At 55.0% G+C, this 23,961-nt stretch overlaps 1 protein-coding gene across 1 annotated transcript in view; it reads right to left on the bottom strand.

Moving 5' to 3' along the window:
- The window catches only part of Mgat5b (alpha-1,6-mannosylglycoprotein 6-beta-N-acetylglucosaminyltransferase B), a 54,665-nt gene extending 31,459 nt beyond the window's left edge, over window positions 1-23,206 (bottom strand). The window contains exons 1-5 of the mRNA XM_051181345.1: window positions 22,936-23,206; window positions 19,261-19,373; window positions 11,697-11,844; window positions 1,322-1,437; window positions 698-771 (exon numbers count right to left, since the gene is read on the bottom strand). Coding sequence (XP_051037302.1) covers window positions 698-771; window positions 1,322-1,437; window positions 11,697-11,844; window positions 19,261-19,373; window positions 22,936-23,003 — 519 coding nt within the window. The 5' untranslated portion in view covers window positions 23,004-23,206. The remainder of the gene's footprint in view (window positions 1-697; window positions 772-1,321; window positions 1,438-11,696; window positions 11,845-19,260; window positions 19,374-22,935) is intronic.
- Between the last annotated feature and the right edge of the window lie 755 nt (window positions 23,207-23,961).

The raw sequence follows: 23,961 nt of genomic DNA, 5'->3' as shown, positions 1-23,961 counted from the left end.
GGCTGTGCAGGAGCTGTGAGCATGCCCCAACCTAAGGGATGAAGCAGAGGAGCGGAGAGAGACACAAGACTGGACCGGGGACCTGGCCCAAGATCAGCCCTCTGCCATGAGGAGCAGAAAAAGAGGTGGACCACCTTCCTGGGGCCTCACAGCAGGGGCCGAGACCTGGTGGACATAAAGGGCGAGCACCAGCGCAAAGATCCAGGAGGTTCCGTAGCTACACCCCGTATTCCCTTTGTCTTTACCACCTTAATTAGACACCAGTGCTCCCAAGCTCCCTAAGGACGGGGTTCAGGTTCAGAACCAGAGGGGAGCTGGCTTTAAGGCTGTGGATCGGCTCTCTGTATACAGGGACATTGTGCAGTCAGAAGTGGCCCCTGGAGGTAGGCAGGAGAAGCCCTCGGTCCAACCAACAAAAACGGAGTAACTGAAGCCCGTTCCTGTCAGAACGGGGCTCTAAGCGGCAACCCACATTTAGGTGTGAGAAAGTGCCAAAGCCTTGAAGGTGACTGGCCCCAAAGGGCTTTGGGTTGGTATCAGGGAATAGGCTCAGTGGAGAGGGTATTTCTCTGAGTTTGGTGGCCACCAGCTTGTGCTGGGCCAGGGACCTGGTCAACAAAGAGCCCAGCTGGGCAGAGCCCTGAGGAAAAGCCTCCAGCTGTCTGCATCCTGCCTCTGGGAGAGCTCTGGGCCTCACCTCCACTTTCCCTGAGCAGTCAGGGAACCTGGGGTCGCTGGGTGCTTCACACTGGTCCCTCCGACCTTCAGACACTGCACAACAAAATAAACAAGAGTATGGGTTACTGAAGCACCACGGGGCCTGGAAGCAGCCACACAGACAGGTCGGGGGTGCAACAGAGAGATCCGTGGCCGTCCCTGCCCCCGCCACCTGAGCCTTCTCCCACCCCACAGTCCTGGAATCTGAGCTACCCTCTTCCATGCACTCAGCCTCCTCCATCCCCAGAGCAGCAAGTTCTCGCCAACAGCTACAGAGAGGCTCCCTCAATGGGCACAGGCTCCCTGTCAAGTATACCCTTGCTTTTCCTGAGGATGGCAATTGAGCAGAAGCTTCCGGCTTTTCCCAAACCAAAAGGAATGGGGGCCTTACTCTTGGAACTGCAGTGACCCAGTCTGTCTGTCCTCCACACCCTCAGGCAGGCCGGGGTGGGGTGGACCAGGTCCCCCTGCTGAGAGCCTCAAGTAGGGCCCCCCAAGAACCAGGCTAGCATTACCAGAGGAATGTGACCTCCTGGAGGCTCTGCCCTATCCAGCAGGGCCTTGGCCTCTGGGGACACAGGGTGGTGTCCTGGCCACGACGCACCCTTGCTATGCAGAATCAGGCTATGGCGCAAGATCTGGTCCACCTTCACAGCGATGTCAGACACATTCTGGGCAATGGCCTGGATCCTCTCAATGAGGCCGGTCCCAGGGTTGAGCCTAGATGGGAGGGGAGAGCCAGAGGTAAGCCCCCACAAACAGCCACAGCCAGCCATGCGGCCTTCCCGTGGCCTAGGACCATCAGCAGAGGCCACAGCGGAAACCTTGGAAACCGGCTTGGGGAGGAGCTGAGCTTGCCTCCATCAATGCACACCTTGCAGGCATCAGGAAAGCCTCACCTCTGCAGGAGCCAGGTGTGCGTACAGTGTGAGTGTGTAAGACACTGCATCGGGGACCGAAGACAAAGAAACAGCTGTCTTCCTGCCAAGACCCTGAATGGACGAGCCCAGGAGCCCGGATGACAGAGGCCTCTTCCTGCCACGAGCCAGCTCACTAGTTTGTTCCCCCTGCATCACACCAAGACACATCCCACTCCAGCAGTCCTGGGGCCGGCCTGTGAACTAGCATTTGTTTCCTGGGGACACATTCTTGGGGCAGGAGCAGGGCGTAATTGACTGGTGTCTTCTTCTTTTGCTCTCCATCTTACATTTTGACAAAGTGTTGCTCATTGAACCTACAGCTTCCTGATTGGTTAAATGACTGGGAAGCAAGGTCTAGGGGTCCTCTTGTCTCTGCGTCCCCAGGGCTGGGACAGGTGTGTGACAGTATGTAAACACAGGAGCAAGAACAGCAAGTGCTCTTAACTGCCGAGCCACCACTCCAGCTCCACCCTCTTTGCTAATTTTTAAGATTTATTTTATTTGCTGGTGTGGTGGTGCATGCCTTTAATCCCAGCACTCAGAAGGCAGAGGCAGGCGGATGAGTCTAAGGTCACCCTGGTCTACGCCAGTGAGTTCCAGATTAGCGTGAGGCCACGTCTCAAAGAAGCAAGACAAACTAAGATTTATTTTTTGTGTGCGTATATGTCTGTGTGAGTGTACACACATATACATGTGCAGGTACCTGCAGAGACCAGAGGCATTAGACCCCAGGAACTGGAGTTAGTTATTTGTGAGCATCTCAGCCTGGGTGCAAAGGTCTGAACTCTAGTCCTCACCAGTGAGCCGCAAGCGCTCTTAAAACATGGTGCCATCTTCTCGGTCTCCTACCCCCAACTCCCTTTTATTATTCCCAAACAGTCTTATGCAGCCCAGGTTGGCCTCAAACTTACTATCTAGTGGAGGGTGACCTTGTACTTCTGCTGCTCCTGCCTTCCCCTCCTGAGTGCTGGGGTCACAGACACACACCCTGTCAGGTCTATGCAGGGCTGGGCATGGAACTCAGGGCCACCAGCCGAGCCACAACTCCAGCCCACTTCCCTAGACACTGAGAGCGTTGGGCTGCGGATGTTAAACCTCCTATTTCTCTCCATCAGCATGGGGCCGCTTTGATTTCTGGAGAATTTATTTCCTTGCTGATTACTGGCCAGTGCTCTGGGAATTGTATTAGTTGCTATACGCAGTATTTATCTCATTGTACAAGCTGCTACTGAGATGGATCCCACTCTGCTGGCCTGATCTTCCTGTCAAGCACAGCCCTGGGGCCTTCTCCAGGAAGATGCTTGCTTTCATTTCTTTTACTGCACTTGCTTTGAGTCTCACCTCACCTCCTGGTGCGCGTGCACACACACACACACACCCATACACACACAGAGACACACACACAGACACACACACACACAGACACACACACAGACACACACACAGACACACACACAGACACACACACAGACACACACACACACACCCATACACACACCCATACACACACAGAGACACACACACATACACACCCATACACACAGAGACACACACACAGACACATACACCCATACACACACACCCATACACACACACAGACACACACACCCATACACACACACACCCATACACACACACCCATACACACACACACCCATACACACACACCCATACACACACACACTGCTGATTAAACTCTGTTTATTCCTAGTCAGGTATTTGATTTGCACAAATACCTGGCATGGAACAGAGACACAGACACACACACACACAGACACACACACCCATACACACCCATACACACACACCCATACACACACAGACACACACAGACACACACACCCATACACACACACCCATACACTCACATAGACACACACACACACACACACACACACACACACACACACACACCCATACACACACACTGCTGATTAAACTCTGTTTATTCCTAGTCAGGTATTTGATTTGCACAGATACCTGGCATGGAAAGTCTATGAAGGGTTTTTCCAAGCTAGGCTCTGCCTGGGCATGCCAACCTCACCTCTCATAGGCTGGGTGACTTGCCTACTAGAGAAGGCACAATAGCAGACCTAGATAGCAAACCGCCATGTCTGACCACCTTCCTTTCTTCCCTTCATCCGAGTAGGAGCCTGTGCCTGTCCTCTACACCAACAAGGAACCGGACAGGATCTGTTCACATGATCGCTGCTCTCCCCTCCAAATGCCTGGCTTATATGATGCAGGGGGTTTAACCCAGGGCTGAAGGGCCTGGACAGAAAGCCTGGCTTCCCATTGCAGCAGCGTGACCTCAGGAGGGTTACATAACCCCTCGGAACTCAGGTATCAAAGCAAAGATGCTTGGAGAGTTCAAGCTGAGGCAGAATGTGGTGACACCTGGGTTCGGTGCACAGTGAGTACTTACTAAGGACTGAACCTTTGACCTCACACATGCTAGGCGACTGCTCTACCACTGTGCTACCTCCCCAGCTCTGCTGACAGGCTTCTCCCTAGTTAAACACACACCCTGTCCCTAAGAGGAAGTAGTGTAGGCTCAGCTGAGAAAAACTGAACTTTTTGAAGGATTCAGCAATTCCCCCACAATAAACGGTTTTTTGCATAAAGCATATCGACAGCATGGGCTTTAAATAGTGCCGTGGCATCTGTTGGACTTAACAAGTTCAAGTCGATCAAAACAAAATCACCCGGCGTCACTATTATTAAACTGGACTTACCATTCACACAGCATTTTCTATTTTCAAATAATAGACGATTTGGCTTCTCAGGCTGAGATACTTTTCCACAGATGGCAGTAAAAGATCTGAGTCTCGGGCCTCAGAGCCCAGGACTGCTGAGGTAGGTCGATAGAGTGCTGGGCTCATATACACAAAACCCGGGGTTTGACCCCCCAGCACCACATAAACTGGGCCCTGGGATAGTCCAGGGATATCCCTGTAACTAACGCTTAGGAGGTGGAGGCAGGAGATCTGAGAGAGAGAGAGAGAGAGAGAGAGAGAGAGAGAGAGAGAGAGAGAGAGAGAGAGCTTCTCATCCCTCCAAGAAGGAGGTGCTACAAGGTAGAACTGAGACAGGCAGGAAGGTGCCATGTCACTCAGGAGGGACCACACTCAGTAAGGCCAGGGCTGAAGAAAAGCTTGGGGGACACAGACTGAGCCCTTTGAGGTGCCACCACCCCAGCGCAGGTGGCAAAAGTCAAAACTGTTCTGAAGCGTTTCCTTGGCAACAACCATACTGTCCCCACAGGGCCATCAGCAGGACTTCCGGCTGGAGGAAGGACCTTGAGCCCTTTGATCCCATGCATTTCATTTCCTTCTTTTCCCCTCTTTAGTGTGAACCCTCCCCTACCTGCACAGCTGGGCTCCAGAAGAGCAGTGTAGGCAGGGGCCGGAGACCTCCACGGTAACCGTGGTGGGATTCCGCTGCCCGGGTGCCTTTTTTTAGGACCCATTTGGCCTGGCCTAGAATGACAGGGTCTTCTTCACACCCACCCCCAACAAACATGGCAGTTAACTGCTGCTCCAGCTGCTCCTGTGGAAGCAAAGCAGGCCTGGCTTGGCCCCTGCAGCTCCTTGACCAGGAGCGGTCCTTGCTCGCTCCATCTGAGCCCAGGTCCTTGTCTGTAGCCTAGGCATCTTCATTGCTGGGTGAAGATGAAGTTCACCAGAGTTCTAAGAAGGTCATCTTGCCTGTGCCCGCTCTGTCATTACCCCTCACTTTTTTTAATCAGCTCTAAAACAAAGTCTACAGCATGCTACTGGGACCCGGGGCCCTTGCATGTGGTCATGGCTGGAAAAGGCCAGATACCTCCAGACTTCTCTTCTAGTGATGGTGCCTGGTGGTGACCTGTGACAATGGCTCTGAGTAATGACGGAGAGAGGGGCCACAGATTCCCATACTGATAAGTATGCCAAACCTGTGGACACTGGGACCAAAATCCTGGGACAGGATCCTCCCCCCAATCTGCCAACTGATCCTTTATTTTACAGCTTGGACTGGGGTCACACAGCAGGCTAGGGATGGGGGAGTCAGGAGGATGGTGCCTTGGGCCTGAGCTTGGCTGCGCCACCCCTCTGCATCTGCCAGATGTGGTAGAGACTAAGGCCTGCTGCATCTTCCTCAGCTCCCACCTGCTGGTCCCCATACCAAACATCCTCACTGAGGAAGTAGAGAAAGATGAGCCAGGCCTCAGACACCAGCCTCCATGCCCACCGAAGCTCACGCTGACCCAACAGAGAGGCAACATCACAGGCCTGTCGCCTCCCGGGGCTCTGGGGACCCCAGTCTCTACAAGTTCCAGACCCAAGGACATGGCAGGACCCAGCAGGGAATTCTGACATCTGCTTCCTACCAGACCACTGTTCCAGTCCTCAACTCCTTCCAGGCCGGTCCCCAACAAAGCTCCCAAAAGCTCCACCCACAAGGTCACCATCAATCCCAGGCCAACCCCCTGGCCCCAGAGGTGGCCTCTAACTCTCTGGAGGAGGAGGTTTAATTCCCAGTCTCTCTGTGATTTATGAGGGTTACAATCAATTAGCAGCAGCATTGATTTCCCTGCAGCTGGCCAGCAAGCTCCCTGGGAATAATTGTATTACGAAACAAGGTGCTTTTAAAACACAGAAAGCTACATATCTGGGTGCCTGCAAAACTATACAGCAACACACACACGTGTTCTGTGCCTCCCTCATCTCACAGGCTGCACAGGGCGTGAAACATCCCTGTGTGGTGTGAACTTCCCTCCTGTGCAATTCTGTCCTCACTCACCCCAGCCTTATTCCCTGATTGGCAGGGGTGGGGGTGGGGTCTGGAGGTGGCAAACGGATGGTATGAGATTGACCTGCCCCTTTCTCAGTGGGAAGAGAATGGACAGTTCACCCCAGTGCCTCAAATGAGCACATCAGCTCGGCAGGCTCTAGAGTCACCTAGGAGACAATCTTCTGGGCGTGCCACGGGGAAGACAGGGTTAACTCAGGTGGGAGACCCACCTAATGTAGGAGGTACCACTTGCATGGGCTGAGGTCCTCTCTGAATAAAGGGGAGAGACCGGCTGGCTCTCTCCCTCTCCACCGTGGACTCAATGTGACCAGGGGCCTTACCCCCCTGAGGCCACACCTTTTCCTCCATGATGGATAGCGCCCTCAAACTGTGAGCCAAAATGAGCGCTTCCTGGCTTAAGCTGCTTCTGTGGGGTATTTTGTCACAGAGATGGGATGCTGATACCTGGATGAGTGTTGGCTATTGTCAGGTCTGTTTCACTATAAGGACTTCCTGATGGGCCTGGGGCACACAGCCTAGAAGACACAGCAGGAAGGACCCAGGGCCAGCTAAGCCTCCTGGCCCACCCCTCCTCTGTTGCCTACTGGGCCCAGGGCCTTGGTCATGGCCCTGCTGTCACCCCTGGTCCTCTCCTGACTTGGGCTCCTCGTCCTTGCACTGTCCTGTCCTGTCCTGATCCTGACCCACTGAAGACCTGTTTCTCAGGTGGTGTAGCTGGCCGCTGACATCACCACTCTCCCATAGCCCCTCCCTGACAGCCTGGTCCCTCTCCAGCCCTAAGGAAGACCAGCTGTAGGTGATTTACACCAGTGTCTTCCTGTCAGCCAGCCCTGTGTCAAACCCAGAGGTGCACCTAGCACAGGCCATGAGAAAAATGGGACCCGTCTTTGTAAAGTCCAGGTCGATGACACCCTAAGAGAGAAGCGTGCCCCAGCTTGCGCTCACACAGTCCCCAGGACGCTGACCCCCCTGTGGCTGCAGTCCCTGAACCACAGCCCCCAGAGCCACCAACAAAGAGCTAGGAAAACCCTTCATTTTTCCCAGACAAGAATAAGTCAGCTGCTGGTGGTGCACACCTTTGATCCCAGCACCCGGGAGACACCCAGTCGGATCTGTGAGTTCGAAGCCAGCCTAGTCTACAGAGTGATTCCAGGACTGCCAGAGCTGTTATACAGAGAAAAACAAGCAAAGAAGAAGAACGTTGACGTGTCTAGCTCCTGCACGTTATGCTGAGTTCTCCACACTTTATGCTACGGCTCTAGCTATACACCCGGAACCTTCTTTCCCACCTAACACTGAGATCCCAGCATCTAGGGCTGGCCATGGTGGAACACACCTACAACCCTTAAAACTGTCCTTTTCAAGTGCCAAGCAGGTAGCCCTTCCCCCAGGGTCATCTCAGGCAGGCGGCTGGCTCCAGCTCGGGTACCGCAGCCCACGGTCCATGGGCCGGACCAGGACAGAGATGGTCTGTCTGTAATTATTCCCAGCCAGTCCCTCTCCCACTCCAGAGCCCCTGCCCAGACTCTGCAGACCCAGGGAACAGTCAACAGACAGATGTACTTGAATGCAGCCAGCCACCGACTACAGAGCTGTCGCCACAGCCAAGAGGCCTGATGGGAAATTCAAAGATCTCAGCTATCTGGCTGCAGGATGCATAACTCAGTGGTGTTTGCCTCAAAGCTGCTTTCCTAATTATGTTTTCCTAGGCTAAAATAGCAAATTTGCTTTCCCCAAGGACATCCAGCCACAGTGGAAGGCAAGGCAGCTCAGAAGCTTCCAGAAGCTTCCAGAAGGACAGGAGGAGGACAGCCCAGACAATTCTGAAGTGGGGATCCAAGGGCAGGTGGCAACATTGGCTAGCGGAGGTGGGAGGCCCCTGTGGCTCTGGCTGGTTAATCCCAGGGTGACCGGGGTGGGATAGGGCTGGTGTGTGTGAATGCCCAGACACCCGTGAGCCCCGGCACACCTCCACCCCTCTCCCTGTGTCCCAAACCAGTGTCCCTGCAATTTATAGCTCTGCCTGTGGAGTTTGATGGGCTCCACTGGCCATGATGGATGACTGCTATTTCCCCGAGATAGAGCTTGGAGGTGGCGCGTGCTCCCCCACCCACAGGGCTCTCTCCTTCTCTGGGAGCAGATGAAGGGCAAGGAGTGGAGGGAGGGGCGAGTCAGCCCTGGGAGAAACCAGAGTCAGTGAATGTACGGCTTTCCACCCAGCTGGGTCCCTGGACCCTAAGCGTGCGCTTCATTGAGCAGGGGCCATGGGGGAGAGGGGGCTCTGTCCCCTGAACAGCACACCTGTGGCCTGAGGTCATTCTTGGGCCACAGGCAGGAACAGGGACTCGGCCTGAAGGGACCCAAGGGTAATGGCAATCCACACAGAAGAGAAAACCGTCTCCTGTTGACCAAAGGAAGCTTAGTCCCCTCGCCGTCTCTTTCCCAGCAGCCTCTCTGCTTCTGCTCTTGCCAATGAATAATCCATTTTTTACACAGCAGTCAGAGATATATTTTTAAATAAATCCATTCACCTCTGCATCTCTGCACACACACACACACACACACACACACACAATTAAATTTACATTTGAAAACCCAGGCTGGTGAGGTGGCTGGCTCAGCAAGCAAAGGTGTGGCTACCCCAGTCCTGACAGCCTGAATGAGAGCTTGAGCTGGACCTCAAGGAGGGAACTGACTCCTGCATGTCGTCCTCTGACCTCGACACACATGCCATGGCACCTGTATACACACACACACACACACACACACACACACACACACACACACACACACAGATAAATTAACAATAAATTTAAAGAAGAAAAATAAGTAAATCCAGTTGGGTGTGCTTACCCATAATCCCCGAACTCAGAAGACGGAGGCAGGGGGATCAGACGTTCAAGGTGACCGTCAGGTGAATATCAAGTTCAAGGCTACCCTGTCTCAAACACCTGAGCTGTGGGCTCAGTGAACACACTGCACAGTCAAGGGCCCAGAGGTTGGATCCCCAGAACATATGTAAAATCCGGGCAGGTGTGTCCACAGCCTGCAATCCCAGCACAGGGGAGGCAGAAAGGTATCACCGAGGTGAGCTGGCTCCAGTTCAGTGACACAGCCCTGCCTCAATAAATAAAGCAGAGAGCAACCAAAAGAGGCACATTCTGGCCTCCACATGTACTCATGCACTAATGCACCCGTACACACACGTGTGCACCCATACACATGCAAACATACACTCATGCGTGCACACCACACACACGAGCAAACGTCAAAGCAAAACACATAAGTAAGTAAACAAGTAAACTGGACAGCTACTCATGCCTCTCTAGAACAGTGTCCTGCGGCTAACACAGCCCCACATGACCTCTGCCTCTTTAGGCCTCCCCTGTCACCCACCACACTCTGCCATATCAACCGCCATATTGCCTCTCTCCTTCAACACACCAACCGCAGGGCCTTTGCACAGCCTGCTCTCGCTACCTCTCCTCCCTCCTCCTGGTTCCACATGGCTGCCTCCCTCATCACCTGTGTTACTTATCGCCGCTCTTACCCACCCACCCACCAATCCTCTGGAGTCTGTGCCGGTGTCCGAGATGACCTCATGTGTCCCTTACACAGCCTCCCTACACAGACCTTTACGTCCCAACACCCACCTCTCTCCCTTACTCTGCTTCATCCTAAATCCTAAGTGGCATCAGCTCTAACTAGGAAGCCAGTACCAAGGAGGCAGAGCTCCTGCAGTAGGAAAAGAGGGAAGAGATCCCTCTAGGATCACAGCTCTGTGGCAGGTACTGCACAGGGTGCCTGCCTGAAGCCCTGGTCCCAACACTGAAATGTTAGTTAATATAAACAGTTTCGAAACCGGAGCACATGCGCTAAGCCCTGGGTTCCACCCCCAGCACCACACAACCCAGGTGAGTGGTGCAGGTCTATAATCCCAGCACTCGGGAGATAGAGGCAGAAGGATCGTAGAAAGAAGTTCAGGGCCATTCTTTACTACAGAGTGAGTTAAAGCTTGCCTGGTTGCCTGGGCTACATGAGATCATGTAGGAAGGAAGGAAGGAAGGAAGGAAGGAAGGAAGGAAGGAAGGAAGGAAGGAAGGACAGAGAAAAGAAAACTCTCAAAACAGCACAAACTAACAAAAGATTTTCTTCCTGGGTTATAAATGCACAAATATGAAAAGCCCCACAAAGGGGGAAAGACGGCCCAGTGGGTAGAGCCACGTCTGTCAAGCCTGAGACCAGAGCTGGAGCCCAAGGCCCACGTGGGGGAGAGAACTGACTGACTCCTACAAGTCGTCCTCTGGCCTCCACACGAATGCGTGCATTCGTGCACACGCACACAACAAATGAGTAAAATGTTCAACAAGATACTCAGTGTTCTGTAGTTAAATGTCCCCTTAGCACGTGGCTGACGGTGTCCATCTGGATGCCCAGGGCGTTTGCTGAAATCCACAGAAGCACAGTGTGTCCCCCTTCACTCACGGGGGCGGGGGGGGGGCACTAACAACTCCCCTGCCCCAGCACTCAGTAGGCTGAAGGAGAAAGATTGTAGGTTCAAGGCCATCCTGAGCCAGATAGCAAATCAACACGCGCGCGCGCACACACACACACACACACACGCACACACACACTATACATTTGTAATGAGTGTGATAAGTGTGTAAAAGGTACAATGGGAAAACTTAGCCCTAAGTGTGAATCTGCTTGTCTCCGGGCAGAAGCAGTGGGACCCTTTAGTTTCCACCCACAGTATTTTATTTAATGAGGACAAAGGTCAGTTTACAGATGAGTCAAATGCTTGTTGAGTGTGGGAGGGAGATGCCTGCACTCTGACGTGTTTTTACTCTGGCGTGTTTTTTTTTTTAACCTTTTTTTGGGGGGGGGGAGGTTGAGAGAATGCACGCTGTACAGGTATGCAGAGGAGGAAGTCTGTGCCCGGTTCTACCATTCCCTGGAGACAGACTCTCACACAGCCTGGAGTTAGGCTGGAGCCCCAGTGGTCTTCCTGACTCACACAGCAGCACAGCTATACCCAGGTTTTACATGGGTGCTGGGGATTTGAACTCATGCCCTCATGCTTGAGCAGCAACGGTTTTTACACGCCGAACCATCTTCCCAGCTCTGTGTTGTGCAGTCTTGAAGATTTTCTAGTTTACCAGAAAGGGCACCTTGGCTGAGCTCTGTAGGTACATTTGAGGTTACGCTGGACCCCCAGGACCCCAGGGCACCCTTAGCTCTGTGCCCTACACCGCCTCTCCTCACCTGTCTGCAGCTAAGCGTGCAACGCTGGCTGTGCGGTGCAGCTCACTGCTGTTCTCCAGCCTGGCCAGCACGTCCATTCGCTTCACCATCAGCTCCAGAAGGTCACTCATCTTGCGGAGGGCGCCGCGGGATTCGGCGCCACCTGGCACTGTGGACAGAGTGAGGGCCACGGTCAGGGGCAGTCACACCCCCAGCCCCACCTCCATCTTCCCAGGCCACCTCACAGGAGGTGTCAGCAGAGTGTGCCTCCTACCCACTCACCCTGCAGGGACCCCTTTACCTTGCTCGTGGAAGCGATCCATCTGTTGGGCTAACCTGCCCCCTCCCCGCTGTGTAAGATGAAGGACTTCTGTCCCTCTGGCTTCTGGATTGTGAACTGTACCATAAAACTCTCGGCATAGCCTCTGAGGTGCTCTGGGCCTCGAGGGTCTGTGAATCCCAGGAAGGCCGCAGCAGAAGGGGAGGTCCGGAGCCTTCATGCCATGCATGAGCCGGGACTCCCCAGCCAGGGTTCTATAAGCACAGCCTTGTCCCCTGATTGAGGCTCTGGGCCTGGGGTTCTGGAACCTTCTCTGTGCTTGCCTCCTGTATGGCTCTGATACTGGGTCATCCTGTATTCTGGCGTCCTGTGTGCTGTTCCTTGTCCCACCCATGCCCGGCCTGAAGCCCTTCCTATCTAGTTGAACCTCTCTAGAAAATGACAGTGCTATTGTCCTGAGCCTCAGGCTCCTCCAGGACGAGTCCCTGACCCAATGCCAGGGAGACCCTGTGAAGAATGGACTGAAAGTGAGGCTCGCCCACTAAGATCCCCATAACCCTCCAAGTTCCGGCCCTTCACTGGCTGTGCGTGCCCCGTGCGAGACCGCCCCGCCTAGTGATGAACCAGCCCGTCTCCACCCCAGAAGCCATCTTACAGGAAAGACAAACCAGGCTCATGTCTGTTTATGATTAAATCCTGCCGTTCAAGGATCAGGCGATGTCCACCTGTAACCTTAGCGACAAATGGGTCTATGCTGCCTTGTCCAGGAAATAACAGCCATGACTCTGTTCCAAAAGTGTAAAGCCATGTTGTAACTCTACATTTGTTTCAGAGTGGCATTTTGGCCACCCGTGACTAACTATCTTATTGTGGCTGCTGTTCCACTACCCCGTCATGCCCACCTTGCAACCGCGGCTTTGTTTCAGGAGGTGTGGCTCATGTTCTGCTCCCGTAAGCCCGTCGGCTTTGCCCACCAAATGCCCCATTTGGAAACCCTTTAACCCTGAGCTATAAAAACCTTGTCTTCCTCATGCCCAGGGTTGACCTCCCAAACCCCGCCTTGCTGCGAGGGAGCCTGTGTACACACATTAAAACAACAGGGTCTGTCTGTGTCGCTTTGTAGACCAGGCTCATTTGTAGACTCATTCCCCTCTATTGTGCCAGGCCCAGGCTCTGCCTGCTCCCCCACACTGGCACAGGACCCCTCAGGCTGGGCTCCCCAGGCAGCAGAGCCTGCCCACAGTCAGAGGGAGGCCACAAGAGCCAGAGGGGATCTCTCACAGCATGGCCTGGGGACTAGCAGCCAGGCATCTGCTGCTAGATTCTGTCCTCACTAACTATCCATTCTCTTAAGGTCCCAGTCACAAACTGAGGCACGATTCCACCAAAGTTCACTGTGGAGCACAGGGGAGGGGTTACCTACAAGGGTGGGCCGAATAGGCCACCTCTGGAAAGCCTTTACCCAGCAGGGTGAGGACGTGCCAGGGCTAAACTCTTTACCCCCCCCACCTGCTGGGGTCCCCCCCCCAGGGCAGAGTCACACTTAACAGGTGGTAGGGAGGAATGGGCGCTCAGGTGAGGGTCTCGTGCCCCTCCTCACCCCTCTGTGAGGATGAAAACAGTCAACAAGCCGAGCGGGGGCGATTCTTCTGCAAGGGGACACAGCTGAACTCCCCAAGGTGATGATGGTTGCTTGGCTCAGGGCAGTCACTCAAGAAGCCTGAGAGCCAGAGGATCTGTGTGCTGTGCAGATGCATCCCTGGCTCTGAAGGGAAACCACGTGGAGGGACAAGGGACAAGGGAGAGGGAGAGGAAGGAGATGGAGATGCTCCAGGAGTCACGCGGGGCAGTGGAGATGGGTGGGGGAGGGGCAAGGAAAGGAAGGAAGGGAAGGGGCGGAGGAGGGGGGAGGAGATGGCTTCTCCAGCCCCACGGGAAGAGAAACAGCAGAAGGCCTTCCTGGTCCAAGAAAGTGACCGCTGTTTTTGTCTTGTTTCTTCTTGTAGTGGCAAGAGACTAAGCCCAAGCCAGCCAAGCCAGGTGGCGGCACACACACAGGAAGCAGAGGCAGGGGGATCTCTGTGAGTTTGAGGCCAGGCTGGTTCTACAGAGAGAGTTCCAGGACAGCCGAGGCTACACAGAGAAGCCCTGCCTCAGAGGGACAGAGAGAGAGAGAGAAAAGAGAGACCGATGGAGCCCAGCGTCTCAGGTATGCTGGGCAAATGCCCTACCACTGAGCTACACGCCCAGCCCTCAAGTGGGTTTCTCTAAAGATAACTCAGCCTGGGGAAATCTCACAACAGCCTCAGGTAAATCAACCCTGAGTTTCCCCATCACTGTGCCCATCCTCTGCCACTCATACAGAATCTGCCCCCACCAGACAGAAGCGGCAGCCATCACTTGAGCTCACAAGAGAGGAGGAGAACATGCCATTTTGACAGAGCCCCAGGGTACCACCTGTGTCAATGGATGCCCGAGGGGTGTTGAGCTGTGCAGTGCACGGCCTGTTCAGCCTTCCTGGGCAGCCCTGGTGGACCACAGACCATAGCTTCGTCTGTGGCAGCCCCTTTCCCAAGGGAGCAGGATGAGAAAGGAGAAGAAGACTACAGCTAATCACCCCAGATTGGGGCCTCCTTAGCCAAGCACCAGCCAGAGCACTCAAGCCGGAAGGGCCCCCAGAGCCTGGCCAGTGGCTCCGCGGGAGCACATCCATGCCTTCCTAGACCTCAAGGTGGTGGGGGCTGTGTTTCCTGGAGAGATTCACCAGCGTCGCTCCCCCCTCCCCTAGCCCAGCCCTTCCCGCCCCTCCTCATTGCCTTCACCCATCATCACGGGCTCTATCCATGCTCCATCCAGGGCTATTATCCAGGCCGCCTGCTGGGAGAGCACCAGGCAAAGCCAACAGTTTAACAGAGTCTGGGAGTAACAGGGGTGGGGGGACCTGGGGCAGGCTGCCGGAAGAATCAAAGCAGGGCTCCAGGCAGCCCAGCACCGGCTCCAGGCAGCCCTGATCTGCTATGGACCTAATAGGAACAGGTCACTTCCTTCTCCAGCCCAGTTTCTCCTTGGGTAAAATGGGCGTGTGTTTGTGTCTGGAGCTGTCAAAATTTGCAGTTCTATCTTCTTGTTACCTGCTTAGAGCTGATAGAAATTGGGGTCCCAGGAAAGGAAGGGGAGGGGGAGAGGAGGAAGAGGAAGGAAATAGAAAGGAAGGAAAGAGAGATGGGTCCTATAAAAGTAGAAATGGGAATGGATGAGTCTGGCACTGGGACCTCCCGAGGAGCATTTCACATGGTTCATCTGGCCCCTGGCGGGCCTAGGCACGGCCAGACAGGCATAAATGACTGCATATGCACACAGGAAGACGGACAGGTTCCTTGGACGGCCTGGGAGACTGGAGAAAGGGGATCTAGAGATAGGGTAGAGGGCCTAAGGAGGACACAGGGAAGACCCTCTGTAGGAACAATCATGGTGTGTGGGGGGTTGGGGGTCTTCTTGCCACTGTTGAAGGAGTTAGAATCTGTTTTCCATGCAACTGGCTACAATACACACGGGCTTTTGCACAAGGGACTTAAGAAGAATGGGGTCTCCTTCCCAACAAGTCAGGGTCAGAACGACAAAGGAATCAGGAGAGGAGATGTGAGCTGGTTCCGTTGCTGAAGCAAGAAATCAGAAGAAGAAGTGAACAGGGAAATATAGGTCACCCCCACACAAGAGACTCTGGAGACATTTGGGGGTCAGAGCCTACTCCTCGCTGTAGGAATTAATAAGAAGTCAGCAGGAGGTGTGACCCCAAAACCAGAGGACTTGGGGACATGCAAGCGGCCACCGTCCAGGTTTCATTATGCTTTGACTGAGGAGACAGACCCAGTTTGGATGGCTCTTGTGACATTCTCCTGTTCCTAAACCAAGGCAACAAGATTTCTCCCATTCCTGGGGCTCAGGAGTGGCCCTCTTCCTCTGCAAAAGCCCTAAGGGGTGGCTCCACCCTGCCTGAGAAGCTCATAGTTTTTGCTGAGGAGATACCTAAGGGTAAAGCCAGACACAGGTACCCAAGAGGGGATCAGGCCAGGAGGCAGTCCCTCCCCAAGTGAAGATGCCACCACTGGCCCCGGGACTATCAGAGAAGCAAGCTGATCATCCTCCCCTGAGTCACTTCCTGTTCTTGGCACTGACTGAACTGAAATGAAGTTATGAGGGCCCAAGAGCAAGTCTGGGAGCTACCGCAGGCTCCCCTCCAATTACCACATAAATGAGGGAGGCCGGGACACTGCAGATATGAACAGACCCCACATTAGGGATGGGTGTTTTTATTACCCCCTGAGGCCAGCTGGTCTATCTCCTCCCCCGACATCCTCTCTATGGCTGTTTCTGGCTGTTTCTCCCATTCTTTTGTGTGCATTCCCCCCATACCTTAATCAAGCCCCCACCTAGCAGAGAATAGAGCCCTCCCTGGCACTTGCAGAGGAAGCCAGGACTAGGTGTCTGGACAGCTGGGAAAATGTCCTGTGTAGGTCAACCCCTGCAAGCCGAGCTGAGGCAGTGGAGTGTGGGCTCTGGTCTGCAGAGACCAGGTCAGACTCACCACCCCCCAGGCCGAATGGGGCTCTTCTTCTACCTGTTACCCCTCCCTCCCCAAATCAATGGTCAGTCTCCAAGAGCCATCCGCAGAACCCGGTACTCTCTGTCGGGCCTGGGGCCTGCACAATTCAGCAGAGCCAGGACACAGCAATCATCTGAGGGCAGACAGCAGTGAGCAGGGACCTCCAGCCCCCACGTGCGTGCGCTGGAGAAGTTCCTGCCCACACCCGTAAGGAAACTCGCTCAGGAGTGATTCAGGGAGGAGAAAGCAAGGACCTCCTCAGGAGAAGAGCGAGGAGGAATTAGGCCCTAGGCCAGGACCAAAGGCAAGTCCCTCCCCAAACCAGAAATCCCACCTTCCCCCAAGAGATTCCCGGTCAGTGGCTTCTTTCTAAATCTCAGAAGGAGACATGTCACACTGTGTCCCCAAACCAGACCACTTTATTATCCTGAAGTATACACTGGCCCAGAGGAGGGGCCTCCCTCCCACAGCCACACTGGGGCCTACAAAAACTGGAAGGAAACAATGAGCCAGAGGCTGAGCATGTAGCTCTCGGATCTAGCTGCATGGACTCTGGGCATGCTCTGTATCTGTGAGACTTCAGTTTAGAAATGGGAAGCGCCTGCACACGCGCACGCACATACACACATACACACACACACACACACACACACACACACACACAGACAACTCTAGTGTAACTACATGTATAACCTGGAAGTTTCTCTCCCTCCCCTGGTACAAGATGTAGGGCTTGAGCTAGACCCTTCCCAAAGCACCGTCAGGGCAGGGCAGGGCAGGGACAATGAGTTGGAGGTGCTGTCTTGGCTCCAGCCCTTCGGGGGGAATAGGCAAAAACTAAACAAAACAAAACCAGAGCCTAGGCACAATTCCCATTCCTGAAATGTCTTTATTCTCACCCATCAGACTCCTGAACTTCTGGAACATTCCAGAGGTCTAGGTTCTTGAAGCCCACACAGGTATGCTAATGTCTAAGGAACTGAAGATCTTTCTCCATGCTGAGCCCCCAGCCACCCCAGGGAGCCTTCACGCTGCCCCTCTTCTCCAACCTCAACCCTTGAGCATCTCCTGTGTAGAGACCCACACACCTCATCGGTCCCCTGCTCCCCTCAGCCCCATCCCTGGAGCACCCCTTCCCATAATAGCATGTGCACTACACGTGTGTGGAAACTTCACTCCACAGCCGTTGCACGGAATCCCCTCTCCGAGCATGCTAACACAGGAGGTAGTGCCCCACCCTGCTTACCACAAGAGGCCCGAGCGAGGCTCAGATATTGAGGGGCCCCTGGAAGCAAGAGGCAGGGTGCCCTGCTTGTCCGGAATGGCTGATGATAAGTATGGGCTGGCTTTCTAAGAGCTTTTGCAAGTTTAAAGACTCGTGCTAAGCCAAGGAACGAGCCGGAGGACGGCTACCAGATGGCACAATAAGATCCACTCAGAGCCCACTTGAGCCGACAACCTGCGACACTCAGTACTCATCACGGGGAGGCAGGAGCTCGAGGGGGTGATCTCCAAGAGACTCTAGACAGGAAAATCTCACCACACCAACAGCTCCAGAAGCCCCACCTGCCTCAGTCTCCCTGCCCTGCCACTATTGACCCAAAGAGGCCCTGCAGTGTTATCTACTCCAGGCAGCCTATGTGGTGTGAGGAGCAGAGGCAGAGCCAAGGGCTAGTCTGTCACCTTGGAGCTGTGTGATAGCAGCACAGTGCCGGCCGGGGGTGGGGGGTGTGTGTGGAGGGGGGGTGGGGGGGTGTTCTGCTCAGCAGCCCGGTCAACCCGCACACCCAAGAGGGTCTTCACTCCCCCAACCCCTCCGCTCTCCTTTATTCTGCGACTTAAGAACTTGGCAACACTACAAAGCTAGTAACTAGAGATGCAGACTCCACACTCTGCATCTCCACTCCATACCTAGCCAGCATCATGCAGGCCAGGGACAAAGAAGGACCAGGTAAGACCAACATTACAAGAGCTCAGACAGGAAACAAGTAAGCCCTTTGCAGGCCTGTTCCCTACCACCTCTCTGCTGGGGTTGGAGACACAGAAATACACCGTGGAACAATCTTTTTGAACCCTGTGAATATCTGTCGTTCTCACTGGTTTAATAAAAAGGCTAGATGGCTAATAGCTAGGCAGATAGAGATTAGGCAGGACTTGCAAGCTCGGGGGAAGAAGGGCAGAGTCACAGGGAGTCTCAAGCCAGATGCAGAGGAATCAGGGGATGAACGTGCCATACTGAACAAAGGTACTGCCACGCGGTAGGGCGTAGATAAAATACACGGGTTAATTTAACTTGTGAGAGCTAGTTAGTGACAAGCCTAAGACATTGGCTAAGCACTTATAATTACTAAGAAGTCTCCATGTTGGTTATTTGGGAATGGGCAGATGGGACAGAAAACCATACCTACAAACATGGGTCTCAAAGCGTGTTGTATTCAAAGACACGATCCCCAACACTCCAGGAAAAGAAGTGACACAGAGGTCCCTCCTGGTCCTCCTTCTAAGCCTGGGAATCCTGGTGGCAGTGGCCAGAGCCCAAGCAGCATGCATGTCACAGCACAAGCTCAGCCCCCCCCCTACACATTTACATATTCAGAGGCCAAGGTCCCAGAAAGCCTGTTTCAGGGCTGAGCTCAGAGGCATCTCCCCTGTGGCTTAAGAGCGCTCATATTTCTTGTTGGCTCTCCTTGCCCACAAGATACCTTCCGTGCGCATGGTGAAGGGCGAGTCCCCCAGGCGCCGGGCAGAGAACTGGCCTCCCAAAGATGTCATCAGGAAGCAGAGGGTGAAGAAGCCGATGCCCAGGACAAACAGCCTGCAGGAGAGAGGAACAAGATGGGTCAGCAGGGCACCCCAACAATCCAGTGCCCCACTCCCAGCTGGGAAGGCGCTCATGGGGGAGAGCAGCGGGCGAAGTGGCTGCAGTGGGTCAGGAGTTCAAGACCATCCTCAGCTACATAGCAGGTTCCAGTCCACCTTCTGCTAAATGAGCGAGCTCTCAAGCCAACAAAGAGCCAGCAAGCGAGAGAAGGGAGCTCGGGCATGCGTGGGAGAATTAGATCTGGGGGTTGTGCTCCCAGACCCAGGAGAATCCCACCTCAACTGGGTCAAACAAATTGACCACATGGGGGAAAATAACATAAACAAGAAGATGTGTGTACAGGAAGAAACCTGAACAAGGGCAGCCTTAGGTAAGGCATGTCCGCCTGGAGTACTGAGTCCCCAAAGTGCAGGACATGGACCGGCTCCCAGGAACTCTAGCTGATCTGGGGCTAGAGACGTAGCTCAACAGTGGAGTGCTCGCCTGGCATACACTAGACCCTAGGTTCAATTCCAGCACATGAGATAAGCATGGGGTGGGGGGCAAGAGGGAGGGTATTATAAATCCCCCTTCCTAGATGGGACCCTGGGACAGGGCAGGCCATCTGTTTGAACCCGATGCCCAGTGATTCTGGCCCACACTAACGTGAAAGCCACTGTTACAGATGGAACCGCGAGACCCACCTGGTTCCCATCAATCACCTGGGCCACACACGGCACCGTGTACACAACCTCCACCATCTGTCATGAGCTCACTTATCTGTGTCCTCACGGGGTGCCACATGTCCCCATCACTCTTAGGTGATAATATCTCAAGGCAGGACACACCCCCTCCGCGCCCACTGTGCCCACCACACACATACTTCTCTATCAGTCATGCACACCCTGGCTTGTAAACCTGCACCACCGAGAGTCAGGCATGGAGTGTCACACAAGTGTGCCTGCAGTCATGTAGGAAGGGAGAGCAGGCCAAAGCATGACATCATTCATTCTTCCAATACATGCTCATTGTCTAAGAGGTGTCAGACACTGGAGGAACCCAAAGTGACAAGCAGGAATCTAGGCTAAGAGTCCTTGCCTCACGCTTAGCAAGAACCAGTGCTCCATGCTGGGCACACACAGGACTGAGCCGGCAGCCCAGCCCCGAGGGATGGTAGAGGCAAAGAAAGTTTGAGGCCCCAAATTCATCAGAGGACTTGAAGAGCTGGCAGAGCTGAAAGGGTTTCCCTCCCTTCCCCCAGGTCAGAGTGAGGGCTCTATATCCCCACCCGACACAGGGCCAGGATGGCCAAGAAGAGTCCCCCAAAAGTTATTCCAGATGCCCCCGCCTCCACCCTGTCTGCAACCCTGGTGCCTGCTTGTGTCTTTCTGCAAGACTTGCTTTATACATTTTAATCTTCACTATTTCAAAACTGGCAGTGTCCTGTTTAATTAAAATTTGGTCCATTAAAGAAAACACACAATTGTAAAAGAAAAGGAGAAACACAACAAATTCCAAGCCCACATTTAAAGGGAGCTGTTATAGAGATCGCGTAAGAAAAGGGGAGGGCCTATACTCAGAGGTCCCCGGAGAACAGCCCCAGAAGGAACAGTCATGCGTCTGGTTTGTGGGAGAGCTTGGTGGGCTACCGTAGGACATGTGGCACAGGGGGCACCTCTTACGTCAGAGGGACCTCACTGAATCCCCCTAAGACTTGAATGGGGTTCAAACACACCGGGGAGATGGCGTGGGAGCTCACTGTCCTTTCATCCTGCAGACAAAGAGGGCTGGAGATAGGAATGCTTGCCATGGGAAAGGTGTCACATCTTCTGCCTGGGCTTTGAGGCCCCAACCTACTGCCTTGGCATCTCTCTCTCTCTCTCTCTCTCTCTCTCTCTCTCTCTCTCTCTCTCTCTCTCTCCCCCAGTTACCACAGCTGGGGCCCAGGGCTCCCAAAAGCAGTTGATGGTCATTTATAGTGTGTTCAATGGCCTCATCCATTCATATATTCATCCAAGTGACATCTCGGGGCCATGAACAATATAAAGGCCCTGCCTGAGCTCTGCTCTATACAGCGTCCCCAGACCTCCCTTGGGGATTAAACCAAGTTAGGGTGATATAATCAGAGGTTTGCCCCTGGCATCCAGTTTAAAGATCTGAGGGGGAAGACTGGTAGCTGTGGGACCCCACCACCCTAGAAAGATCAGGAGGTGAAGTTGCAGGGCTGGAAGGAGGTTGTGACTGCACTGGGAATCCCGCCTCAAGTAAGGGCACACACACAGAGGGAAACCCAGCTCAGGGAAGAGGGTGCTGTCCGTGGTGCTGGAGACCGCCGCCTGCAACCATCACACGGGGAACCTTCAGAAGCCTGCAGGAGGATACAGAGCTGATTTGGGATTTGAGACCAGCAAGAAACCTCTCAAATTGCCCGGCAGGGCAGTATTCCAGGGTCTCTGGAGAGCCAGAGTCTTTCCAGAGATTAATCTTGGTGACCTGGTTCCCTTGGGGCAACTTAGGCCAGGGATTTCTGAGACACTCTCCAAATAATACTCTGAAAGCCTTGTTGCAACTCTGGCTCTAGAGACCTTTGCACTCACATAGACAACTGTCCCCAAAGGTTGTCATCCCAGCCCCAAACCACCCTGGTTTGCTGATGGCAACAATTAGGTGGGCCACGTCTCCCCACCGCCAGCCCAGCTGTCTGGAGGCACCCGGGGATCAGCCCAGAGCCTGGAGGCAAAGCCTGCACATGCCTCAAGGTTTGTGACCAGACTCCACTTGTGGTTCCACTACTGTGACTGTCTCTCTCTGTCATCTGGGGCCCAGTTGCAAAGCAAGGCGACACTCCAGCGCCCCACCACCACCACCACAACACACACACACACAACAGGTCCTAGTGAGTCCCTCACAAACTGCGCCCCTGCCTGGCTAAGACTGTCCACGGTAGGGAAATAGAGGTGTCTCTGACTCAGACAATATTCCTGTTTAGCTTGTTGAAGATCTGCATTTGGGAGCAAATATCCAGCAGAATGGGTCTCTGCCCCGTTCTTGGGGACCCTCCTGGCAGACCTAGGCTCCTGCCCAGCCAGAAGTATAGGAAAACAACAAGGGCGGGAAAAGGGGTTGGACTAGGCAGAAAGGATGGGCGGGCCAACCTAGAAGGCACAGGCGGGACACCAAGGTGCCTCCTTGGCACCCCGCAGTAGCTTTACATCTCAGATGGGACTGAAGTAATGGGCAGGGAAGGGACTAGCTGGTTGGGACCACTTTGGAACCCAGGACCTCCTTGATTTGGGTGTTTTCTGACCCCATTTTGACTTCTCCATACCTGATATCGCCCCAATCTTGATCAACTCAAGACAGGTCCAGACCTGCACACACACACACACACACACACACACACACAATCCCATCTCCATCCGTCTCCCATTCCCATGGCCAACATGGAGAATAGACTCGTGAACCTCCCTGGCCACCCGGACTTGCGACCCCAGCGGGGACGCACCTCGCCTAGTTCCACCACGCTCCCGCTTGGGGAGGTCTTGACCTCCCCGCTCCAACCAGTAGAGAACTTTACCGAAAGGGTCTCAGGGTGACCAGGCATCTTCTGACCATTATCTTCCCATCGGGGTTGACTGTGATCATTGTTCAAACTTGTCTGGACGAGAAGCCGCGGGCGAGGCCGGACGCACCGTCCTGGGCCCGGTTCCGGCCACCTCGGGAAACACGAAGCCGCTGCGGGCCGAAGCCGGGCGGGGGTCGCAGCGCCGAGGGCGCGCGGAGCGCGATGGCTTTGCTGCTCTGCAACCGCGCAGGGGGCGGGAGGGGGTGGTGGCGCGGCCTGGGCGCGTAGGTAGGGCAGGGGGTTTCGGTCTCTGCGTCTCCGCCCTCCCCGCTTCACATTTTGAGGACGGCGAGGCGGCGCGCCCCCAGATCGCCGGCCGCGCGTCTGCCTGCTCAGGCTCGCTGGCTGGGCGGGACGGCGCCGCGGCGCGCAGACCGGCTTCCCGCGGCGGGCGCCCTCATCCCCGGGGCCCGCGCCCTCCGAGCCGGCTAGAGGCGGCCCCAGGCCCGCGCCCCCGCCCCTCGCACCTCCGGGCCGCGCCGCTCGGCAGCCGCGCGCCCCGCCGCGCCCATGGCTCCCGGGGAGGGATGGCTGCGCGCACGCCTGCCCTCTCCTGCTCGCCCGCTCGCTCGATCTCTCGGCCGCCGGCGCTCCGGGCTCCGGGCTCGGGGTCCCGCGCGGCGCTAGAGCCCGAGGCGCCGCATTGTTCCCAACGAGGAGGCGGCCCGGGAGCCGCCTCGCGCTTCCTCGGCGCGTGTGCGCCACCTCGTGGCCGCGGCCCCGACGCGCACCCTCTCGGGGCTGGGCGCGGAGGAAGGGGACAGCAGCGCCGCCGGAGACACCGGCCGTGCGTGGCCCTGCGCCTCTCCCGAGGCCATGCAACTTCCTAGGGAATCCAGCATCCCGGAGAGGCGAGGCTGCTCCGGTGTCTGCAAAGCGTAGGCGAGATGGGCGCGGAGAGGGGAAGGTTGTCCGTCCTGCAGGCACGAGCCGCCCCCCAAGAGCTTCTTTCTGTACCTGCCGGTGTTCTCTCAGCAG

This window comes from Phodopus roborovskii, unplaced genomic scaffold (assembly GCF_943737965.1).
Source record: "Phodopus roborovskii unplaced genomic scaffold, PHOROB, whole genome shotgun sequence".
Lineage (NCBI taxonomy): Eukaryota > Metazoa > Chordata > Mammalia > Rodentia > Cricetidae > Phodopus > Phodopus roborovskii.
This window is presented reverse-complemented; position numbering and strand designations above follow the sequence as displayed.